This window comes from Electrona antarctica (assembly GCF_951216825.1).
Source record: "Electrona antarctica genome assembly, chromosome: 10".
NCBI classification, from domain to species: domain Eukaryota; kingdom Metazoa; phylum Chordata; class Actinopteri; order Myctophiformes; family Myctophidae; genus Electrona; species Electrona antarctica.
Genome location: NC_136791.1, coordinates 37,226,418 through 37,248,800, shown reverse-complemented (window position 1 = coordinate 37,248,800; position 22,383 = coordinate 37,226,418). Strand labels below are relative to the sequence as shown.

Sequence of the window (22,383 nt, the reverse complement as noted above, 5' to 3'; positions counted from 1 at the left end):
ACTTGCAAGGCAGCTGGGACCACAAGCACCCGCTGATCGCATGTTTGTGTTTAAGGCTAAATGATTAATGAATTACATATTGCAATAATAAATAATACATTTACATGGGCTTTTTTCAAAATGGCTGTTACAAAGTGCTTTGGAAAATAAACATTGATTAGATGCAAATGTGCAATAAAGTTCTATCAAAGAAACATACACAAACACTGTGTACAGTATGTATTCAGATCCTCGGTTACAGTGTATGTGGGCATAAATACAGTCAGCTCTGTGCAGTATCTCTCCATTTCTCTTCTCTTCCACTCTTTCCGTTGCTACCATGGAAAGGTAAACATGTCTTGGAGAGTCCACCTGATAGCTGTGATATTAACTTGATGAGAGGGAAAATGAAACGACAGAATAGTTTTTCCATTTGTGTGTGTGTGTGTGTGTGTGTGTGTGTGTGTGTGTGTGTGTGTGTGTGTGTGTGTGTGTGTGTGTGTGTGTGTGTGTGTGTGTGTGTGTGTGTGTGTGTGTGTGTGTGTGTGTGTACGCGTGCACACCCGTCATTTTAAAGTTGTGCTTAATAGGCTAAAAGGTCAAAAAAGTCAACCGGAATAGACATCTGAACCTGAGTTTGGTGGTGTTACGCTATATACGTAGTATGCCGTCCAAGAAAAAATAAATGTGTATACCTTCCAGTAAGCATGTCCACATAAAACGTCATTTTAACAAATACTGTACACTTTTTTGAATACATTCTTCCTCCTTATATAATAATAATACCGGATGATCATGTTTTAGGGGTCTTTAACAAAAGAGCGTTTTCTTCATTCGGTCACCATGTGCGCGTGCCGTCACGTGCATGTGGGAGGGAATAATTATGGTATACCGTCCGTCAGAAAACACCTAGAACACACCACTGGTTGAGTTAAGGCAGGAGTTCTCAACGTTTTTGGCTGGGGACCCCCGGAAATGCTTTGGCCATGTCTCGCGACCCCCGCCCTGCCCCCACCCCAATACAAATTGACCTCTACAATAACCTTAATAATAGAGAAAATACATCATTCATAAATACTGAAACCAGATATAATCATTAAGGAAAGTTTATGCATGCACTATGTGTACTATGTAAACTCTTAATTTCCATTTTCCAGCCATTCAGTTGCAAAAAATCTGTTTTTTTTGCAACTGAAAAAAAATAATTTGTCGAGGGGGGCGTCGCGACCCACTGGTTGAGAACCCCTGAGTTAAGGAAGGAGACGGAGGCCTAATACGCAGGCTAATTGTCTCTGCAGTGCCATGCTGTGTTACAGCCCCATTGTCTGAGTCTGCTTTTTGAAGCTGCTGAGGTGATCAGAGGTTACGAGGACCTCCTGCAAGCACCTGTGTGTGTTTTAATGTGCCTTTATTTGTCTGTGTGTGACTATGTGCATGTGTAGCGTATGATGTGGTTCAGCTTTTAATGTGCATGCTTATGTGGTCTATCCCAATGGTTCTCAAGCCTATTCATGTCGAAGATGGCCAAATTCATATAATGACTTGGTTGCTGACCCCCATCAGAAAATATTTGGTGTCAGAAACCCCCATAAAACAATTGTGTTGTTTCAGAAATATTACAAATGTTCCACATTTTGTCTGGAATTTTTGAAAATAGTTAATCCACAAGCCAACAACACGTTGTGTCTGTAAGCTTGTAGATCATCTATTTTCAAAAAGCCGATATCGGGTTAAAGTGGTTAAACTGATTCTGATGCTAAAATAACAATTTTGCTGGGGACCCCGGGAGCCCCTCAAGGATCCCATATGGACCGAAGAGTTTCATCATGAGATATTATGAGGGGTCATATCATGAGACTAAAGTCTTATATTAAGTCTACATTAATATGTTGTGTTTTGTCATTTTGATGCAGAGGGGGGGAAATGGTATTTTATTTCATGGTCTACACAAACTTTCAAGTCCTCTTTTGAAAGGAGTTCGTTCCTCCAGCAACAAATTATTTGATAATAACAAACAAAACCAAAGTCCTGCTCGTGAAAATAGATAACTTCTTCTTCCATGAGTCACATGTGAATGTTTCTCTCCCCTACTCCCATCTATCTCTCTTCTCCAGGTCATACAGGTCGTTTTATTCTTGCAGTTTTTTGCACCAGTTTACTGTTTGTCCTGAGCCACATCTGCTTCCAGACCGTCCTATACACCCACCCTGCCCTGGACACGGCCCTGGGCCACAACTGTTCACAATGGGATACACTAAGTAGACACATAGGGCTGTCCAGGTATGTATCGTGCATTCAAGTTGTATTTTTACTTGAGTAAAATAGTAAAAATACAAACGTATTGGTATAAAAATGTACTACCAAAAGTAGAAAGTACTCATTATGCAGAATGTCCCGTTTCACACGTTTTCAAAACCATTTTAAAATAGTGAAAATAGGCAGTCTTCAAGCTTACGTGTCACTATTTTAAATTGTTTTTCAAAATACTACAAAATGCTTAATACGTTTAGTCATAAGCCATGAGACTCTACACAAAATAGGGCCCATAGACCTTTTCAAAATGCCAAACTCGAATTTGCCTCCTTGGGTGGTACCAATTAGTGAAAATAGCCTACTGGCCTGGGCTCATGGACTACTATTAGTGCTGAACCTCTTTTAAAATATCAGATCACAATGTGGCGTGTAGGTCTTCTAAAGTAAGTGTTTAATTGAGATGCAACTTTGATGCATTTGATGAAGTTTATCATACATTTTAAAATGTTTTGTGTCGATGTTAACTGTACCAACAGTTCAACAACTGTCAGGACATGGAACTAATTTCCCATTTATTGTGTGTGTGTGTGTGTGTGTGTGTGTGTGTGTGTGTGTGTGTGTGTGTGTGTGTGTGTGTGTGTGTGTGTGTGTGTGTGTGTGTGTGTGTGTGTGTGTGTGTGTGTGTGTGTGTGTGTGTGTGTGTGTGTGTGTGTGTGTGTGTGTGTGTGTGTGTGTGTGTGTGTGTGTGTGTGTGTTACAGGCTTCCCCTGGATGACCCTTGGAGTGTGTTGCGTCTCTTATGTCCTGACGTGTGCGTATGTATCGTTGCCTTGGTAACCATGGTGCTCTGCAGCCGACTGGTCAGGAACAGAGAGATGGTGGCTATGGCGAACATCACTTCAGTGAGTCTGGCCATGTAGAGTACATGCATGTGTTGTGTGTGAGGTTGTTGTTGTTGTTTTAATCACGTGAACCCTAGCATCCCTATTCTGGGGCAACATTCATCGCGTTTTCTGCAAACATAATTTAGTGTAGTCCATGGCATGTCAACTAAGTGTAGGGCCCATGCCAACACGATCAACTAACTAATTTTGTTTTAAGTGGTTAAGTAATTTGTGGGCTTTTATGAGCCTTTATTTGATAGATATATAGAGGAGTGTCTGCCCTGAGACTGGGAGGTCAGGGTTCAACCCTCGGCGGAGTCATACCAAAGACTATAAAAATGGTCCCCAATGCCTCCCTGCTTGACACCGCATCAAGGGTTGGATTGGGAGTAAGTCCCTTTTGACATGCTAGCCTCATGTCCAAGGGGTGTCCTACTGCAGGGGTTCTCAACCTGTGGGTCGCGACCCCTCGGGGGGTCGCCAAATTATTTTGGGGGGTCCCCAAAATATTTTCAAAAAAAAATAAAAAATAAAATATTTTCACGATTTTTCAAAAATAGCAGACCTACGAGTTCATAGCGCGCCACTCGGTGGCGCGCTATGAACTCGTAGGTCTGCTATTTTTCAATAGCTAAATTATAACAATGCTTAAAACATCAAAAGGGGTTCCCGCCCAAAATGGTTTAAGGTTATTGTAGCAGTCAATTTATATTGGGGGTCGGGAGGGGGTGGGGCGGGGGTCCCGAGACATTGCCAAAGCATTTCCGGGGGTCCCCGGCCAAAAACGTTGAGAACCCCTGTCCTACTGTACATACGTCAAGCCACCACAAGCAACGAAACGGAAGATAGACATCTGACCTATGGGCCAAATGGCTTGGGAACCGTAGTAGGTATTGGATGGAGCCCGCACACCACAGGTACAAGAAAGACGTTCTTTATTGAAAATTCTGACAACGTTTCGATCTATTTGATCTTCATCAGGTCATGGGAACCGTAGTGTCCCAACTTCCCAAGGCAGCTTACTACTTATTTAGTAGAGAGAGACCGGAAACACAGCAGGGGAGTGACACACGGACACTTTGGCCACATGTACAGGAATCTAAACGGGGACCCGCTACCAGTCATTAGAGCACACTTGGTACAGTACGTTCCACAACCACTCTCCTATCGTGTTGCGCCATGTGTGTGTTGTGGATGAAAAAAGGCCCAGTACATTTCAGTACGTTTGAGTCACTACAGAGTCAATACTAATACTCACATTATAAAAATAAAGGAAAACATAAGTATAAAAGAGTTTCTGCTATATCTTGTGCCACCCCTTACCCCTTATCCCTAAACGTATTAGCTTTTTTTTTTAGCCGATCTTCAAGCTCACAACGTGTTGATGTAGATCAGTGTAAGTACGTTTACCTTTTGCAAAAAAAAAAAAAAAAGAAAAGGCAAAGACGTTTAGGGATATAAGGCACCAGCGAAAATAGGGCCTATAAAGTGTTAATGATTGAAGGTATACAAGTACAGGAGTTGTATTAAATACTATAAATGTGTTACATGTAGCCTGCAGGCGTTTTGTTTTCAAAGGGGAAAAAAAGCCTGTACGAGCGAGGCAGGAACAGTGGCATAGCAGTGGGAGTGAACCTTGTATTTCGCTAAACCAATAGCAGAGGGCCGCTGCGTTGCTCCAAATTTGGTGATGTCAGTGTTCTCCGCTGCATTCTACTGGGGAGGGGAGAGGTGCGGAGGGAGGGGAGGGAAGGCGGACTATAGGTTGGTGAACCAATAGGAAGCCAGCGACCGTTTCCAGCGCTTGTTTGTTCCGCCCCTCTATGCCCAGATTTATAGTGAATAAAAAATCAATGATTTATTATTATTATTTCTGTTTGAAACTAGCTGAGACCAGCCTGCAGCCCAGCGACAAACTTTTACCAAGCACTACTGGACGATTCATGGCATTGGGGAGAAGAAAGAATACGGCTTTATATTCGTTTTTAAGGATATTAGTACTGTATGTGTCTCTTCTGTCTATGTACTTTAGCCATTCGAATAAAACGTCTATTTCTGTTGCTGGCTCATGGCGATAACAATGTTTACACAGTGTTAGCTCTCTGGCCATCCAAAATATTGAATGAAATATTGCCACAAGTTAATTCTGAGGCGACTGGTCATCATGCCACATGGTTTCTATTAGCGTAATAAGCATTGACCATTTACTGTATTCTTAAAAAATACGTTTTTGGCAGTGTGTGTGTGTGTGTGTGTGTGTGTGTGTGCGTGTGTGCGTGTGTGCGTGTGTGCGTGCGTGCGTGCGTGCGTGCGTGCGTACTGCATAGTCATTTTTAGTCATGAGTTGCAATGCCAATTGTCAGGCAGCACAACAGAACTTTGAGAGCACAAAATGTTCAATGTTTTATTCCTACTAACTGGAAAGTATCCAAGGAAAAATGGTGAAAAGGGGTATTTCTGTTTCGGAACCATGATGTGATATCAACGTGTGTGTGTGTGTGTGTGTGTGTGTGTGGGCTGACAGTCAGCTCATTGTAAGCTTCTGTTTTAGTTGCTGACACACAACTACAATTACCTGCTGAGCTCACACTCTTCTCTTCTCTTCTCTTCTCTTCTCTTCTCTTCTCTTCTCTTCTCTTCTCTTCTCTTCCCTTCTATTTTATACAATAGCCTAATTAATAATAACTGAAAACCTGTGGAAAACAATCTTGAACATGTGCCCAAAATAGGGACCTCAGAGTTAATGTGGTTAATTTCCATAATTACAGTAATTGCCATGACATCATCTCCACCTTCCCATTATCATCCTTGTACTTTTGTTATTGCCAATCCCCCATTCCTTCTCCCTTTTTCTGCTATGCTAGTTATGGAGTTACTTCCTGTTCTTGTTGCCAGGCAATCACCCAAACAAACAGCACACTGCGTTATGGTAAAATGAGAATAACAGGGGAAAAGAAAGTAAGGAAGGCCCGGGTGGTGAGAGGAGGTGGGAGAGACTACAAAGCTTGAATTGTCGAGTCGTAGTTCTGTAGTCCATTTGGGTCCATTTTTACACTCTCAGACTTGAATGAACACTGAGACTTTTAATGTGTAAAGTATTGTTTGCACAATCCGACATCTGGCTGCAGGGCTTCTTGGGAGTTTTTGCTGACCTCATGAAGTAGACAGTAGCCTATTTATTATTGCTTTGCTGACGTCAGCAATCAAGCTCACTTGAGATCTGATCTTTATTGTCACATGACATGATGCATGCAGGGTGTAAAAGACTTGTAGTTTACTTTAGAGGAAGAGTTAGAATAGGGAAAGAGAATAAAGAAGAAAGGAACACAGAACAAGTCCAATTTAAGGAAGACACAGTCAAATCAAATATATAGTAAGTTCGATATACATATTGTAAGGTGAATGATTACAAAATATGAATGGATAAATGTTATTCCGGAAGACAGAAAGTCTTATCTCACAGGTGGAAATCATGTCCAGCATATAAAAACCAACGGCAGGTATATTTAAATTATAGTTCCATGTGCATTATCTTCGTATTTTGAAGCTGACATGGATAGATGGTCAAACATGTGCCATTAGTTAGATTCCAAATCACCAAGGGACAGTCAGTCATACTTTACACAGTTACTGAACCTTCAACTTATGAATGGGTGAGAAAATACTTGCAAACTGTGCATGGGAAATATAGACTCAAGAGAGAGAGAGAGTGATTCATTTTCTTTTTTTTACTCTTATTCTTACTCTAATTACCTATTTTTATGCCACGATTTTTGTAACCCATTTTTCACCCAGTGTTATCTAATGTAATCCTGGGTGCTACACTCACTCTGCCAACCTGGGGAGAGCAACGGACTGACCTCATGCTTCCTTCAATGTATGAGTGTCCAAGACACTTCTTTTCACCTGACAGGGGAGTTTCCTCGGTTGGACGTAGCATGTGGAAGGAAGTAAGGAACACGTTATTCCAACCAGTTCCTTTCCTCTCCAGGCTGGCCAGGGGGAGGTAGTTTAGAGACCAGGATTACTGCATGTTTTTGTGAGGGTACCTATAGGGGCCCTGGGGAGAACATGCAAACTCCACACAGACTGACTCCTTACAACATCACGTTCATATAAAAAAAGAACAATGCAACAACCTTTCGATAACGTTGAATCTTCTTAACAGAATGCATATTGTTTTTTATAAACCTTATAAAACCTTGAGTTCAAAACATAAAATTAGGGCCAGTCATGTTTACATAAACTCTTTCTTTTTAGACATCCTTGTTGATACATTGTTTGCTAAAGAGGTGGTAGAGAGATAACATGTGTAACATCAGGTCTATGTCACCTGTGATTGGGACTGATGGTTGATGGGGCACATTGTCTATGTGTGTGTGTGTGTGTGTGTGTGTGTGTGTGTGTGTGTGTGTGTGTGTGTGTGTGTGTGTGTGTGTGTGTGTGTGTGTGTGTGTGTGTGTGTGTGTGTGTGTGTGTGTGTGTGTGTGTGTGTGTGTGTGTGTGTGTGTGTGTGTGTGTGTGTGTGTGTGTGTGTGTGTGTGTCTAGACCACAAGCTTTGATGCGGTGAGCAAGCAGCTGAGAGTTTAATGTTTCTCAGCTGTGTGTGTGTGAAGTTGGATTACTGAATAAATACACAAGCCTTTGTGTGTGCCTTGAACCTTTTACTTACAGTTATTTTTTATTTTTCAAATAAATAAAACCAACTCTTTCTCTCTCACCCTAGCTAGAAGATGGGCCAGAAGAGAGAAAAGAGAATGATGACAATGATGATGAGGAGGAGGAGGAGGAGGAGGAAGAGGAGGATGTAGAGGAAGATGACGAGGAAGATGAAGATGGAACATCACCGCCCAGTGACCCTGAGGACGAGGTATCCACTGCGACCAAGGCTAAACAGCTGGCTGAGCGTCTTAGAGCCACCGCCAGGAAAGTCCTGCGTGACCTGGGCAGAATTGTTGCCATTAGCCTGCTGGCTCTGGCTGGTAAGACACTCTTTTTATTTTGTTGCTGTTGGGCAGAAACCTACTCTGTCAATATTCTTTTTTTTTTTACGTTTTTTCGTAAATTAAGTAACGCCCTACTTGATCATGCAACAGCGTCACAGTATCAAAAGTAGCAGATATACAAGCTCGTTTAGAGCTTATAGATCTGCTACTTTTACTATTTTTGAACTTGCATCCTGAAAAGTAACAATTTTGGACATAATGGGTTTTCACCCGACAGAGACAATTTACTTTCTTTGTACTTATTGTTAAAGCTGCAATCCACAAACTTGTTTTGGTTCAAATATGTTATGTTGACAAATCAAAGCACAACTACACAACTGCCAGCGGCTGGAGTTGGTCTACCTGCTATTCTATTGAGAAATGTATACCATGTGGTCGGGTAGGACTGGTGGACAACTTACAAGAGATATTGTATGTAGCTTTAAGGGAAATGTCTCTCTTTCCCTGTGGGGCATTACATTTGCACCCGGGTTTGAATCCTATAGCTAGGACATGAAATGGATTGCAGCTTTAAAGCATTGGTGGTTCATCAGACAACACAGTGGAGGAGGAGTAAAACAGGAAGGAGAGGGTGTAGACGGGGGTTGACCTGTAATGAATGTCAGTCAAACCCAAGGTTAATTAAATAAGGTCAAACCCAGAAATCTGGTTCAGCACCTCCTCCCACTTTGATACACTGGAATAAATTATGTTTGTAAAACACACTACTGAGTGGGATTGGCATGGATAGTTGAATATTGAATTATCCACATGGACGTTTGTGTTTCTTCTTTTTCTAGAATAGATCAAGCCCTCCCCATGGCATGTATATGTTCCCAGTTACTAGAACATGTTTTAATTAAAAAAAATAGCCGATCTACAAGCTCCCAAGCATTGCATTGCGCTGCTATTTTCACCAGGGCTTAAGTGGTTAAAGGACCTGCATTTTTTAGATTTCACTATGACTCACTGTATACTTGGCATCACTGCCAACCACTTTCCAAAGCATAGGCCTGCTGTGTTTTGCTTGGTTTCCGAGGACCTTTCAGTTCAGTGCACTATGATGAATCAACTTGCAGGGACTACTGTGTCCCACGTCACACAATTTCATTACAACGAAACATTGTTGCATTTTAATGCCTTTAAAGCGTGGATTGATTTGAAAAGTCTTGACCAATATAGTCCCTGGGGAAAAGATTGATTAGCCTAGCCTGGCTCCCGCCTCTGAATCACTAGCCACGGACATTAAACAAATTGATCAGTTTGATTGATTGAAGTGAAGTTCATGGGAATTAAGCAGTTTTGTTTAGCATGTCGGGTAAGTCTGGTAGCATATTAATGACTTGGGACACAATGTAAATAATGGTAAGACACCCGTGACCCAGGTCTATGGTCTGTACAAAAAATGCACAGAATGTTTTATCCAAAAGCGTGCGTCTGTCTGTCTGTCTGTCTGTCTGTCTGTCTGTCTGTCTGTCTGTCTGTCTGTCTGTCACTCACTCCCCAGGCATCACGCTGCCTTCAGCCTTCTCAGCCATATACTTCCTGCTTTTCCTTGGCGTGTGCACATGGTGGGCGTGTCACCTTCCCATCAGCCTCTTGGGCTTCAATGCACTGTGTGTGATGGTGGCTTTCTTCACCGCCGGCCACCTGACCTGTCTGTATCTCTACCAGTGTCTGCTTGCACAGGCCCTGTTCCCACCACACAGTCTGTGGGCCAGGTCAGACACACACACACACACACACACACACACACACACACACACACACACACACACACACGCAGTAGTGCTGCACGATTCTTGCTCAAATTTAGAAATGAGATCGCATAGGTGTCTGAGTCTTTTTTCGATTAATTGTGCAGCACTAACACAACAACTATCTTTTTTGTATGTGAATAAATCATTATCTTAACCACAAAAAAAGAAGGAAAAAACAACAACACTGAGGTGGATGGAGGGGGTCATCTTGCACTTCTGTTGAGGAATGTTGATCGTGTGGTCAGGGTAGGACCATAACTGGTTGACAAGAGGTATTGCCTGGAGGCTCAGCCTGGAGCTCAATCTTATTCACACAACCCTTTCAATACTTGCAGTTGAAAATGTACCATTTTGCAGAACGTTCAACAATGACTGCAATGATAAAGCAAATTGAATGTTATTCTTGCATGGTTTTACAGATGTTTCCCTCTTTGCTTACACAGTATAGCTGAATTGTATTATTTTATTATTTATTTTAGTTCAAATTTGTGTTCAAACAAACTTAATTGCTTTTCATTTGTATTCCTGGAACTCCGGTTACCATAGGGGGCGGTAGGTGGCCAGTGCCAGAGAAATGTACGACATAAGCAGATAAGAAGAGCTTTTGTTGTTATGTTTGAACCGGAAGTGTTAATCTTCCATGTTCTATTAAGGGTCACGGCCGTATACTAGCGAGCGATCCATATGGCTACCTGTGCATTATTAAATTAATCTCGTTATCTCGTTGTCAGCATCCAAGGAGTTAAATAATTCAGGCTAAAAGCAAGTCAAGAAGATTTCAATTGTATTCCACTGTCTGTCTCTCAGTCATACTGTCTCACTCATTGTTTGTCTCTTTCTTATGTCTGTGTTTCTCTTTGTCTAGACTTTTTGGTCTAAAAGACATAATCAAACCAGGGAACTGCACTGCCCCTCATGACCTCATCCTTAACACACAACATGACTGGCCGACCTACGTCAACCCCGGGATACTTTTCCTTCTCTACATTACCATAGCAACCGTGCTGAAAACAGGCAGTAAGGGAACACCTGACAAGGTTTGTATTGCTAGACACTAAATGTCCCTTGACATGATGTATGTGTTATTTTGTTGCTTTTTACTTCAATTAATTATGCAAAAAGAAAAGAAGAAGAATAAAAATGAAAAGAAAATGGCATTACCACAATATTTAGGTTCCCTTCCAACTACAGGGTCAAAGGCAACAATCAAAATGACTAGTGTATACTGTATGTACAATACTATGTAGTATACCGCACACCTGTCTGCCCTTAAAGTGGGATCCCTTGTTTTGGTGTATGTGCACAAACTTTGTCCTACACAAACATTAAATTCCCATTGACAATGAATGGACAATTTTACGTCATAGTGTCTATTTTACGTCATGATGATGTACGATTATATGAGCGCCCCTCACTTCAAACCGGGTGTGATTATTTGTTATTCTGAAGGGATCCTCGCAGATGTTGCCATAGATCGTCAGTGCAATTAACTTTGTCCAAATATAATAATGTGTCTTCGTAACGTGTCGTTGGAACAAAATCCCATTCTCATTTTTGAAATACTGAGCGGTTCTTTGGGGTCCTGGACCTAACTTGTCTACCTTATTGTACAGCGTGCAAGCAATTTGTAACTAACAGTGACCAGAATGTTCTTAACTTGCTGCTATTTGACTGCTGGTGTATGTTTGTCTGGCAGCCCCCTGCGGTTGTCCCAGTGGTTGAGACACACTATTTATTTTTTGGCAGTTTTCACTTTATTTAGACAGGACAGTGTAGACAGCCAGGAAGGAAACTGAGGGCAGAGAGAGGGGGAGATACTTGCAATACAGGTCTCCAGTGATTATGTAGTTGACAGGTCAGCTGCTACTGTACCGGCAGGGCCTGATTTAGTTAATTATTTAGAATTACTGATATTGTCTGTTTTTAATGTCCCTGGTTTCATGCCAACCAATTTTCTGAAATGCTGGATGAGCTCAGTTGATTGATGGAAGTGAATGTTGTCCTGACAGATGGACGACAAGCAGCAGGAGAAAAAAAGGGCGGAGCTAGAAGGGGAGGAAGTGGAACTAAGGCAATGGAACGCACAGAGACACAGCAGTGAGGATGACACAGAGGTACAACACACGTGCACGCACGCACACACACAGACGCACGCACGCATGTTGCACGCACGCACACACAGACGCACGCACGCATGTTGCACGCACACACACACACACACACACACACACACACACACACACACACACACACACACACACCTACATTATGCATGCAGACAGATCATTTCACTTATTTGGAAAGAAATTAATGAATATATACTAAAAGTGTGTGTGTGTGTGTGTGTGTGTGTGTGTGTGTGTGTGTGTGTGTGTGTGTGTGTGTGTGTGTGTGTGTGTGTGTGTGTGTGTGTGTGTGTGTGTGTGTGTGTGTGTGTGTGTGTGTGTGTGTGCACGAGCGTGTGTGTGCGCGTGTGTGTGTGTGTGTGTGTGTGTGTGCACGTGCTTCAGCACATGCTCTTGTCCCTAGGAGAGTCTGACAGTACCACAGCAGATGGTGGAGTGATGGATGAAGCTTGCCAACCAGATCCAGGTAAGACTGCCTCACAAATATTTGTGCATCTATATTTCTGGTTGCGCCATATATACAGTACAGTACATACCATACATAATCGCTCTCTCTCTCCCCATAGAGATGTACTGTATATGTGTTGGACCGGACAGAGTTTAGTTTCACTCCCAAATTAATAATGAAAGATTTTTACATGCATGCCTTTTCCAGCACTTGAAAAGTGGATGTATATCAACTTATTATCTGTTTCAAAATTGCGTTGAGTGAAACTAAACAAACGCGTTGCCGAGAATCAGAATCAGAATACTTTGGACATTTTTATTTAAACATGATTTGGAACAAGACAGACCTGTTTAACAAGAAGTTAGATACTCTTCTTTACTGCAAAGTGACCATGATTTATGAGACCTCCTGTGGGACAGATAGAATAATCACTTCAGACACAGACTGCTAAATGAAGGAGAGAAAGAAACCCTAACAATAGCAGTACAAGTAGTTGAACACTACTTTTATGGTCAGAATGTATTGAGAGGATAGCCCCTTGAGATGCAGCATCTCATTTTAGAGGTGGTCTTATACACATGCAGGACAGAGTGAGCACCTTTAGTCGTAGGCTCACCTTCCCTCCGAGAATGAACACAGAGCGGTATAGACTCTCCTTTCTGCCAACCGCCGTCAGACTATACAACACATAAGAACATTCTCCCCCCAATGCTTATGTTCCTGTGTCTGAGGTCTTTGGTCTTGTTGTGATTATGTCCAGTTGTGTCCAATGTTTTCTGTTTGTCTGTTGTTTATTTTCACATTTTACATTTTGCTGCTGTAACGTATCAATGTCCCTGCGGGGATAATAAAGTACATCTCATCTCATCTCATAAGTAAAACCTTACATACAATACAGGTACAGATACAGTTAGCGTAACACATAACATATACATATCTATAAATATACTGTATATATTGTTGAGACAGGCTGAGGCGGTGGAGAAAGGCAGCTTCTGGCTGTGGCTAAGGAGGAAGCATAAGAGTTGGGGCCCGAACAACACCTAGGGCATCAGCAGGGGGTGGCAGGGAGACTGAAAAGTTGATGAATGGTGGTCGCCAGCTGATGACCCGCTTAGACCCACAGAGGTTTTCAGTGAGGTGTCACAGCACACCTGTTCAAAGGCACTGGTGCGTCAGGCAGCAATGGAATGTCATGATATGTTTGTGTTCAGCTGCAGGACTCAATGGCGCCCCCAATGGCCATCCAAGTGAAAACCCATTCTTTCTTCTGGGCAAAGTGGTTATGCAGCAGAGCTATGTCTGCGCTCTTATCGCCATGATGGTATGAACAACTGATCTCTAATATATTAATACAAAAACAACAAAATAACTGTTCTACAGTATCTGTTAGTCTACGTTGAAGTGTGTTCATGTCTATATATATATATAGTTTCTTCAGTTGAAAACTCCTTCTGTGCTTAAAATAAAAAGAAATCTGAGAGAAATTTTCTCTCTCACTCTCCTCATTCCTTCCTACTTCCAGTGACTTTGTGTATAATTTGTGGGCTTACAGGTGTGGAGCATCACCTACCACAGCTGGCTGACCTTTGTGTTGCTGCTGTGGGCATGTCTTATGTGGATGCTGCGGGCCAGGTACTGGATCAAGCATTATTTCTTTTAGGTTCTATGACAGGTATATATTTATAGATATTATAGAATATATCACATTCTACAATAAAACATGTGACCCAGCACAATAACTAGTGTACCATCGCAAAGCTGCACATCTTACTGGAGAATTGATGTCAACACTTTCAACTTGTGTTTAGTAGTGCTCTGCAGCTGGTCCCATTAAACTTGGCATACCGTCTTTGTTTGAAGGGCATGTCTTAAACACTTTGTAAGGTTTGTCTTGTTTGGCTCCATCAGTTTGTATTTGATAGGGTGTGCTGGTGTGGTATGTGTTCTACGCTGAAAGAAAAGGAAAAAAAGTTGGAAACATTTTTTGGGGAGGGAAAAAGGTTATCCTTAAAATAAATAACTCCTTACCTCTTCTCCTTAACATGTCATCATGTGTCCTCGAGAGCAAAATCCCTTCTTGCTTACATTAACTTTATATTATTTATGTTCCCTAGGCGCCATGCTGCCACGCTGTGCTCTCCATTCATCTTGCTGTATGGGCTGGGTCTGTGCTGTCTGCAGTATGTCTGGACCATGGAGCTGCAGCCTGAACTTCCCAATGCCATCGGCAGCATGAGTCTGAGACAGTTGGGGTTGGACAGACCTCAGTACCCCTGCCTTAGACTGGGAGCTCTGGTGAGGATGGAAACTGGAACTGGGTGGTTGTCATGTTTATCCGTTTCAGTGAAATATGATTTTTCTGTATATAAAGAGAGCTGTTTGTGGCGCTATCCTGCAGTTAACACGGATTAGGTGGCAGCGTTTAGAGGGCTGAATTTAATGATATGGCTGTCTAACGACAGTAACACCATGGCTGGAGACTGACACAGAAACGGTACTCTATCAAGAAACATAAGACAACCAGGAGTCTAAAAGCACTGTAAAGTGCAGACCTCCCTCCAGTAGGTAGCTTGTCCATAATAACGTCTCCCTTTTTAGAAAATGTTCTATTTAACATTTTCACAAAAAACAAACAATATTTCATCATGGTTTTAAATACCAAGTTGTACAGTGTCAGTATATAAGAGTATTGTATTAATTTATTATGTGTGAAAACTGAAGTTGGCTTGGTCCAGCAGTTGATGGATTGCTGGAGGCTCTGAGCCAATTCCAATAATTAGGCCTCCTTCAGAAACGTTTACAAAAAACAGAAGAGCTTGTGTTTAATCACGTCAAACGAGTCGGCGGCTGTGATCCAAGTCTGATGACACTCCACTTGCCTCCCTTTGGAGACATTGGGAGAAAATGTCATGGGATAGGTCAAGTAACAATCAGGGTGAAAGTTGATTAGTTCTTCTCTGCCCATGCACATCACTGTAAATGGGCAACAAACTAACAACAAAACTACAAATACATTCAGCCTTTTACTTTTTTTAAATAAGGAAATAAATACAATCTGATCAAACACAATATTAAAGTACCATATGTATAAACGGCTTACTTTGTTTTTTGCACTGGCCTGCAGTGCTAATCACTAAGATTACAACTTGAGTATGTTTCTATTTTGAGTATAGATTTTAAGTAAACTAACCACCAATAACGATTAGTTGAACTTGGATTTCAAGTATTTTCTCTCTCTCTCTCTCTCTCTCTCTCTCTCTCTCTCTCTCTCTCTCTCTCTCTCTCTTCTACCTGGTAGAACCCTCTCCTTTGCTCTCATCGAGTGATTTGAATGATTATTCAAAAATATTTTGGAATGATTATGTCTGTTCCATTTCCCCATCTCTTTCTCTCTCACTCTTTTCTCTCTTTGTCTCTCTCACTCTGAATCTCTGTCTCCCTCACTTCAGCTCCTGTTCACTCTAACCTTCTGGCTCTTATTGCGTCAGTCAGTCAAAGAGGGTTTCAGCAGAATGCAGAAAATGGCCACCCCATTACAGGAAGTCACCACAGGAGGTAGAGATGCACACATACAAATACAAATGACACACACACACACACACACACACACACACACACACACACACACACACACACACACACACACACACACACACACACACACACACACACACACACACACACACACACACACACACACACACACACACACACACACACACACACACACACACACACTAATTAAATGACAATCTTGAAGGACAGAATGTTGAAGTAATAATCTATTAGTCTAAATTGTGTCTTCATCTCACATCCTGTACTGTCAAAAACGGGATGAAGTAATAATCTATTAGTCTAAATTGTGTACTTCATCTCACATACTGTACTGTCAAAAACGGGATAACTTTTTACCAACTGAAACATGATGTAAACCCTACCGTATGAAGCCACTACACCCTCCCCCAACCTTCTCTCCGTCTTTGTCCTTCTCCAGAAGCGAGTGGTGGTAATGAGTCAGTGTTGAAGGTTCTGGGAGGCATGGTGATGAGCTGTTATGCCAAGTACTGGATTTATGTGTGTGGAGGAATGTTCATCATGGTCTCCTTCGCCGGAAAGCTGGTCGGATACAAAATCATCTACATGTTGCTGTTCCTTGTCTGCCTCTGTCTCTATCAGGTATTCAGGTTGCAACACCAATGTCCTTTTTGTGTCACATTCTTCTAATTTGTGGGATTCTATACGACACAGTAGAACACTATGCAATTACTATACTGTACCATATACCAGTTATACCACAGCAGCCTACCATATCATGCCGTACTATACCGTACCATACCAAGTCATACAATACCATAGCGTGCCATATCATACCACTATACTGTACCGTACCGTACAATATACAATATCATACCATATTATGCCATTCCATACCATATGTTATACCCTGGGTATAGAGCGTCGCAGTCCCGCCCCCTACCAGGGCCCAGGAAATGATTCCCCATTCATTTTTCTCATAGACTTTTCAAAAAGTATTTATTTAAAGACCTTTTAACTTAAAGGGTCTTTAAATAAATACTTTCTGTCAAAACTCAAGTTGGCTTTGTACGACGCTTAAAAGTTTTAAGCGTCGTACAAAGCCAACTCGAGTTGTGACAAATCATGACAACAAACACAATTTTTTGGGCCGAACAAATAATTAGAAAGAAGAAAAAACGGCAGGTTACAACACTTTTTTTGTTGTTTTTCTTCTTTGTAATTATTTGTTTGGTCCAAAATATTGTGTTTATTGTCATGAGTTGTCACAACCCGAGTTGGCTTTGTCCGTGGCGTAACCGTCTTTAAATAAATACTTTTTGAAATGTCTATGGGAAAAACGCATTGGGAATCATTTCCTGGGCCTGGCGTCGTCATGAAAGGGGGCGGGACTGCGACGCTCTATAACATATGGTAATAACATGAATTGTGCTTCATTTAGATGCTGTGCCAGCATGGACACAGTTGACTTCATGTTGGCACTCAGACATAACTAAATTGATCACACTCACAATTAACGTTATTACCACCAGGTTCGTTTGCGTGTCAAAATGGCTGCTGTGAACCATTTACATTGGTTTGTAAATACTAAGTAGTAATGGCCCATTAATTTGTGTTCCTTATAGGTGTACTACTCCCTGTGGAGGCGACTATTGAAGGTGTTCTGGTGGCTGGTTGTTGCATACACCATGTTGGTGTTAATCTGCGTCTACACCTACCAGTTTGAAGACTTCCCTGCTTACTGGAGGAACTTCACTGGCTTCACCGAGGAGCAGTATGTTCACACAGATGATAACCTGAGACTATCTTAACCTTAGTTTTCAGGTTTTCACATGAAGAAGAAAAAAATGCGTTATGCACAAAACGATTGATCTATATCGAACTTACTGGTTAACATTGAGCCTCCCTATTTTAAGTTAGAGGCAGGCATCTCAGCTTGTTTTTTTCACCTATCCCCAGCCACACAGTCACTCCCCAATATGATTGTTACAAAATGCAATTCATGTCAAGGCACCGAACTTTGTTTCATTACTACAATGCGGATTGAACAAGATTGGAGTCAATTTCTCACTTCAAATGTTGCTACAATTTAATATTAGCCTATGCTTTTAATGAGATAACATACGGTAATTAATTCCAAACATCCAAAAGGTCATTGAATTGAATCTGTCTCGATCTCTGGAAAAACCTGGAACCTGGAAACCTTGAAATGAGATAGATATAGATGGAGATATAATAGATAGCTTTATTGTCAATAAACATATACATGAAATGCATAATTGAACGAAATTTCGTTCCACTGGCTTACTATAATCTACAACCAATCCTAGTTAAAAGAATGCTAAAATATTACAATACTATAATCACCACTAATAAATAGTTTAAATACAATACAACATGAGTCCTCAGCAGAATATAGGAGAAAGGTTAGGCCCGTTAGGGGATATTGCACTTGTGGACGACTATTTAACTTTTTTAGAATTCACAAGTCTAATGGCTTGGAGAAAGAAACTCTTGCAGAATCTGGCTGTTCTGCTCCCGATGCTGCGGTACATTTTGCCAGAGGGCAGCAGAGTAAATACTTAATCCACTCTGATGTAACCTTGTTACAAGCCTTGAAAAGACCTACTGTCCAAAGTTTCTATAGGACAGGACTTCCTTTGCATGGAAATAAATTTGCCTAAATTTACTCCACAGGTTGGCAGACATCGGCCTGGAGACATTTGCGTTGTCGGAGCTCTTCACCAGTATCCTGATTCCTGGCTTCTTCCTTCTGGCCTGTATACTGCAGCTCCACTATTTCCACAAGCCCTTCATGAGAATTACTGATTTGGAGCATGTTACACCTAAACGCAGGTAACGACTGGAAAAAAGACCCATTGACATGACAGTCACAGTGATACGAGAAATAGAATAAAGGTACACTATTAAAATAGTTACCAACTAAATGTGAATAACAAGCCTAATTGAATGTTTCATGAAAAAACAACCCAACTCTTTGTATGAATCATGTTTTTTCTATGTCCAAAATATGAAAAAGAAAAACCTAACCTCTTCCCAGGAAGAATGCCAGCCAGCGGCGTGTGGCCACCGGCTGCCCAGACACAGAAGAGGAAGACTTGCTGACCGACATAGTAGATGACCAGTCAGAGGACGAAGGTAAAATATGACATAATAGAGACTTACTTCCTAGTCATTCTTTAAGCTTTTTAGCCACTTTTCTTTAGGGTATTTGCAGCTTGCTAGACAGCTTTTGTTTTCACTTGCTTCAGAGAGAAGTTCGGATATCGACAGTTTAGCTAATGTGTGCACTAGTGAAACACTAGTGCTACCGACATGTTTCTGTTGTTTTCCAAACATTGTTACTCTGCATAATCAACTAATAGTCAAAATCTCCATCTCTCCCCCTGTCTCAATCTCCCTTCAACCATCTCTTCTTTCCACTTCTCCCTCCGCTTCTAACTCACTTTGCGATCCTACTCTCACCCTCTTTTCCCTATGTCTATCTCAACTTTCCTCTCTCCCCTAGAGATGAGGCCCAGCAAATGGGGTCTGGTCATGGACAGATTGCTGGTTCTGTCCAGCAGGTTCTCTGACATTTTGACCCAGGCCCAGGTCTTCATCTGGAGGCTGCTGGAGCTGCACATTCTCAAGATGGTTGCCTTCTTTACTGTGTGGGTTGCACTGGGAGAGGTAAGGCCATGTGTGTATACTGTGTAGCATCTGTCAGGACCCAATATGTCAGAATATGTGCACATGGGAAAGATAGTTTAGTTTAGTTTTAGTTTTTACATTAATGTTGATGGTATTACATGATACAACCATGGGAGTAAATTAGCATAATTCAAAGAAACAACAAATAATGCACATCCTCTGTTTGTGGTACTGATCCAAACTGCAAAACAGCAGAATCATGCAAAACAAGAAGGGGTGTTGGCAACTCACTCATAAAATGCTCCAATTTTATATTATTATAATAAAATTGTAGCATTTTAAAAGTGAGTTGCGAGCCCCCTTCTTGTTTTGCAGTACAATTATTATCAGTCATGGCAATTACAAATGATGGTAAGTCAGACTACACTACCAGGTAAATAACTTGTTAGTTGATTACAATATGTCATTCCTGTATTGTAGTTGAAGGCCTGTATTATAACATTACTTATTGTACTATGAAGCATTCTGCACTTTTATACTGTGCAACAGTTGGTTCGAGTGGTTTGATTGGACAAGAGATATTCCATATGCAATAATAACACAGCAAAGGAATTTCTTACTGTATATATTGCTCTACTAAATACCTGTATCTAGATAGCTGACTCTAGCTTATTTACCTACCAGCTATTTAAGCAAAGTGTATATTGCAATATATATTTTAGTTTAGGTTTTATACATGGTATACTGCTCATTTGAAATACTGTACTCTCCATTTCTCTACTTCTCTCATCCCCCCCCCCCTCCCCGCCTCTCTCTCTCTCTCTCTCTCTCTCTCTCTCTCTCTCTCTCTCTCTCTCTCTCTCTCTCTCTCTCTCTCTGTCTCTCTCCTCAGCCCTCAGCAATGAACCTGGTATTGGTGGTGCTATGGTCATTTGCCATGCCATACGGTCGTTTCAGGCCCATGGCATCCTGTCTGTCCACCGTCTGGGTGTGTGTTATCATTGTCTGTAAGATGTTGTACCAGCTGAGTGTGGTGAACCCCAACGAGTACTCCAACAACTGTACCTTGGTAAGACTCTCTGGCTGTGCCTGGATAATAAGTGTTGTTATTGAGACAGACTGACTGTAAAGTGTAATCACACATGTGACCGTGAAGTCATGAGCTATACTTGAATCAAGGATTTCGCTTTCATGTGATTCCAATTTGTTCAGTCAGAAGGGTGCCGAAACCACACATATTTGTAAAAAGCAAAAAAACAAGTTTGTTATATATTCTATTTATGTGTGGGAGATTAGCTGATGGGTGCATCATCTAATGGGGATCCTAATTTCTACACTGCCAAATGCCTAATTTAAATCTGAGGGCCAATTTGTAAACTCAAAATGTACCACTATTTGTACCACTATGCCCTATGAGCTTTATTGTATTAGGTAATGGATAATCATGAATCAATGAGGAGCAGAAATAAACAGGGGTGATAAGACCCTGACACGTATCGAAGGGGTCTTCATCACCCTGAAGACACATTTACCCAAAAGTATTGCATATTTGCATATAAGCATATTGCTTATGGTAATAAAAGTATTCCACTAATTTACCAGGTGCATCCAGTGCAACGTGATCGCCTCTGAAAAAAAAGGAAGTGTTGATATATCCGTTACTGCATTGTCTATTTCTCGCTTCAAAAACAGTCTTGAGAGCAATGTCGTAAATTACACCGTGTTTGTTTACATACAGTGGCTGCCATGTTGGATATGGCACAAAAACAAGCAATGCAGATTGATATGAGCCAGGTGCTCTTGAGTCTTTGATTAGACAGCGGTCTGTTATTGTGTATGGCTGTCATCATTGAAAAATAATACACCTCTGAATTCAGTAATTGATCAGAATCAAGCATTCACCGTGTTATCGACTAAACTAAAACATGTGTTGCTCTGTCCTTGTCTGTCTCCTCCTTCCTGTTGCTAACAGCCTCTGTCCAATGGAACCAACCTATCACCAGAAGAGATGAGGAACTCTACTCTGTACAGCGAGCCGGTAGATCCGGCTAACTGGTTTGGCGTTAGAAAAGATGCCACAGTCCTGGGATACAGCAAGGTGGAGTCAATATGCCAACTACTCTCTATTGACTTATGCATAGACAAAATAAGAGTGCCACTATATTTACTGTACATGACTATATTTACGTCATGTACTGTTAGTAGCAGAATGTTCATCATGCTAAAACTAGTTACAGTAAATAGAGAAATTAAATTGAAGGTGAGCCTAAGTATAGTCACTCAGTAATCCCACCCCTGTACACATAAAATAAAGCATTTAGAAATAACATCCATCCACACGTCCACATGGTACAGTATCTGTGACCCCCAGCCCACCCCCACAACTCACACAGCCACACAGGAGAAAATAGGATACTTTTAAAAGATAATTGTTGTTACAGATCTCAGGCCATCCGGCAGTTTTTTTCCAGAGAGTAGGATCATATTGACTAATTCTACCATCACCAAAAAATGATTTTATTACATATAGGAGGCCAGTATTTAGGAGTAATGTATACATTTAAATGATTTTTTTTGTTTCCCAAATTAGATAAGATATCATTTTATTAAAGGCTTAAAGCTGGTAAATAATTATAACAGGATGTGTTAGTAACTAGAGTAGGTGGTAATTGTAACATACTATACATTTGCAATCCCTGGGATGTTCTGTTTTTTTCAATCTCTCCCTCTTGTGGGCAGGACTCTGTATTTTATTG

The 22,383-nt window shown here is 41.3% G+C and overlaps 1 protein-coding gene across 6 annotated transcripts in view; it reads left to right on the top strand.

Moving 5' to 3' along the window:
* The window catches only part of piezo1 (piezo type mechanosensitive ion channel component 1 (Er blood group)), a 96,110-nt gene that overhangs the window by 42,115 nt on the left and 31,612 nt on the right, over positions 1-22,383 (top strand). For 5 of the 6 annotated variants that reach the window (XM_079513342.1, XM_079513343.1, XM_079513346.1 and 2 more), the window contains exons 3-20: positions 2,094-2,259; positions 2,993-3,134; positions 7,844-8,099; positions 9,610-9,823; positions 10,728-10,899; positions 11,872-11,976; positions 12,373-12,454; positions 13,651-13,760; positions 13,992-14,071; positions 14,554-14,734; positions 15,889-15,994; positions 16,434-16,615; positions 17,599-17,747; positions 18,671-18,829; positions 19,035-19,132; positions 19,503-19,666; positions 20,520-20,696; positions 21,600-21,725. In XM_079513342.1, coding sequence (XP_079369468.1) covers positions 2,094-2,259; positions 2,993-3,134; positions 7,844-8,099; positions 9,610-9,823; positions 10,728-10,899; positions 11,872-11,976; positions 12,373-12,454; positions 13,651-13,760; positions 13,992-14,071; positions 14,554-14,734; positions 15,889-15,994; positions 16,434-16,615; positions 17,599-17,747; positions 18,671-18,829; positions 19,035-19,132; positions 19,503-19,666; positions 20,520-20,696; positions 21,600-21,725 — 2,669 coding nt within the window. The remainder of the gene's footprint in view (positions 1-2,093; positions 2,260-2,992; positions 3,135-7,843; positions 8,100-9,609; positions 9,824-10,727; positions 10,900-11,871; positions 11,977-12,372; positions 12,455-13,650; positions 13,761-13,991; positions 14,072-14,553; positions 14,735-15,888; positions 15,995-16,433; positions 16,616-17,598; positions 17,748-18,670; positions 18,830-19,034; positions 19,133-19,502; positions 19,667-20,519; positions 20,697-21,599; positions 21,726-22,383) is intronic. The other variant, XM_079513345.1, reaches the window with a different exon arrangement.